Source organism: Bison bison, unplaced genomic scaffold (genome assembly GCF_000754665.1).
Source record: "Bison bison bison isolate TAMUID 2011002044 unplaced genomic scaffold, Bison_UMD1.0 scf7180017864223, whole genome shotgun sequence".
NCBI classification, from domain to species: Eukaryota; Metazoa; Chordata; class Mammalia; order Artiodactyla; family Bovidae; genus Bison; species Bison bison.
This window is the reverse complement of record NW_011494795.1, coordinates 2,498,578-2,501,366: the sequence shown is the minus strand read 5'-3', so window position 1 is coordinate 2,501,366 and position 2,789 is coordinate 2,498,578. Positions and strand designations below refer to the sequence as shown.

At 57.9% G+C, this 2,789-nt stretch overlaps 1 protein-coding gene across 1 annotated transcript in view; it reads left to right on the top strand.

Moving 5' to 3' along the window:
* The first annotated feature begins 286 nt into the window (after positions 1-286).
* Positions 287-2,789, top strand: part of SLC29A4 (solute carrier family 29 (equilibrative nucleoside transporter), member 4) — a 10,375-nt gene continuing 7,872 nt past the window's right edge. The window contains exons 1-2 of the mRNA XM_010845797.1: positions 287-458; positions 941-946. Coding sequence (XP_010844099.1) covers positions 287-458; positions 941-946 — 178 coding nt within the window. The remainder of the gene's footprint in view (positions 459-940; positions 947-2,789) is intronic.

Sequence of the window (2,789 nt, the reverse complement as noted above, 5' to 3'; positions counted from 1 at the left end):
ATCTTAAGACACAAGTCACATGGCATCACGTGTCCGCTTGGGTTTGCATCCAGCGACTGCTGTTTCAGTGCTGAGGGCTCAGGTTCAATCCCTGGGCGGGGAGCTAAGATCACATAAGCCATGTGGCATGGCAAAGAAAGGAAAAAGAAGAAAAAAAAAGGGGATGGGATGAATAGAGAGGACGGATGGCCCTGGGGGGCGCGGGCTGGCAGCAGGGCAGTGGGGCTGGGGTCCTCTCCTGGGCTCCCCATCTGGCCTCCTTTGCTTTCTCTGCAGCGCGGCCGCCATGGGCTCGGTGGGCAGCCAGCGCCCCCGGGAGGCCAGCGTGGCAAGCATGCCGCACGGGGGTGTGGTGATGAGCTTCAGCTTCGACAGCGGCCACCTGGAGGAGGCGGTGGCCGGGGCCACCCAGGCCCAGGGCGGTAGGACCAGGGGCATCCCGATTTTCACGGACTCTGGTGAGTGAGGGGCAGCGGAGGGTCGGCCTTGGGAGTCCTCCCGAGCCTTCCTGGGATGGGGAACCTCGGTGGGGGGGATCACTGAGCCTGGGGGGCAGCACTGGCCAGGATGGATTAGACCTGCTGCGGCGACAAAGGAGCCCACGGTCCCAGTGCCTTCGCCAACGCCGTGTGTCCAGGTGTGTTCAGGGAAGCCTCCGTCTTAATGTGGGCTTCCACGGGGGCAGGCGCACCGACCTGTGTGTGGACTGCTGTCTGCAGGCGACGTCTGTTGTGTGGCCACACTCATTGGCCAGAGCCAGCCTTGCTTCACTTCAGCAAAGTCCCCGAAAAGAGGACTGGTGTGAGATTCCAGGACCCTGTTTACTCCCTGACTGTGTGTCCCAGAGCAAAGACCTCCGCCTCTGAGCCTCGGGTTCCCTCGGTGGAGGAAATAGGGCAGACTTGCAGAGCGGGCAGCATGTGGGTCTGGAGTCAGGCAGATTTGGGTTCCAGAGAGCTCCCGTCTCTTTGTCTGCTCAGGGACCTTGGGCAAGTCACGAAAACACACTCACCCTTTCCCCAGGGGCTGCAAAGTCCATACCTCTTCTCTGCTCCCCGAAACTTAAACACTGAGATGCAGAGCTGTTACGAGCACACCTTAATGTTAGATGATACAGGGGTGAGAAAGTGAATACAATAAGAACATTTGACTACTGTAGCCCGCCAGGCTCCTCTGTTCATGGGATTCTCCAGGCAAGCATACTGGAGTGGGCAGCCATTCCCTTCTCCAGGGATCTTCCCAACCCAGGAATCCAACCCAGGTCTCCCACATTGCAGGCAGATTCTTTACCGTCCGTGCCACCAGGGAAGCCCTAATACATATATACACACGTATTCATATCAAAATAAGGAAGAAATGCTCGAGCAGTCAGTCCTCCTATCTGGCTAGTCACGACTGTAGCTGGTATTTATAGCTACTTTCTCCCACCCACCCCCACCCACATTCCTTGTGCCCTCCACCAGCACCTGAGCTGGTCAGGGCTCTTTTCCGGAAGGCTCTGGAGCACGAGCAGTCCTGCTAGACTTGGGTTGGGGTCATTTTCCATGGACTGTATCACATAGAGCGGACATCCTGAGAGAGGCCGTAAGGAATCTCCCGTCTTCCAGGTCCACACATCTGGGAGCACCCGGGTGTCCCTGTGATGGTCAGGATCAGCCCCTCCGCCCCCAGTGGGCACAGCAACTCTGTCCTCTGCAGGGTCACTGCAGAGGACAGTGTCTTGGGGTGGAACCGTCCTGCCCTTTAGAAGGAAGCCCCCTGCACCAGCAGAGCCTGGAGACATGGGGGTGGGAACCAAACGTTTTGCGTTGCTGTTCAGTCACTCAGTTGTGGCTGACTCTTTGAGACCCCATGGACTTGAGGACACCAGGTTTCCCTGTCTTTCGTCATCTCTCAGAGCTTGCTCAAACTCATGTCCGTCAAGTTAGTGATACCATCCAACCATCTCATCCTCTGTCACCGCCTTCTCTTCCTTCCCTCAGTCTTTCCCAACATCAGGGTCTTTTCCAGTGAGTCAGTTCTTTGCATCAGATGGTCAAAGGACTGGAGCTTCAGCTTCAGCATCAGTCCTTCCAATGAATATTCAGGACTGATTTCCTTTAGGATTGGCTGGTTTGATCTCCTTGCAGTCCAAGGGCCTCTCAAAACTCTTGCCAGCACTGCAGTTGGAAAGCATCAATATCACTAGTTCGGGGACCTCTGCCGGTTGTGGTGATTCGGCCTGCTCTCACTTCCACCGTGGTTCGTGGGAATGAGAACGCTAACTCCAGGAGAACCTGGACCATATATTGGACACGAACTTAGAGCGTAGACAGCCTCCCAGAGAACACTGTCTGAGCCCCACTAGCTCTTGACACCCAGCTGGCCCTGTACTGAGTCTGCAAAAAGCCATTTCAGCATTCCGTCCAGCCAGGCGTTTCTGTGGCCATGATGATAAGAGTCAAGGAGGCGGAGAGGGTCATGGAGGCGGTCGGGGTCACGGAGGTGGTCGGGGTCGTGGAGGCGGTTAGGGTCACGGTGGCAGTCGGGGTCGCGGTGGTGGTGGGGGTCATGGTGGCGATGGGGGTCACGGAGGCGGGGAGGGTCACAGAGGCGGTCAGGGTCACGGTGGCGGTCGGGGTCGTGGAGATGGGGGCCTCTTGGTGACGGACGGCGGCCGTGGTGAGGGTTGCTGTGGTCGTGGCATGTGTGGTTGTAGATCTAGTGGCCGCGATGGTGACGACTCGGGCGGCAGTGGCCACGAGGGTGGACAGTGGCCCGGTGACCGTGACCCTGGTTCTAGTGGCTGG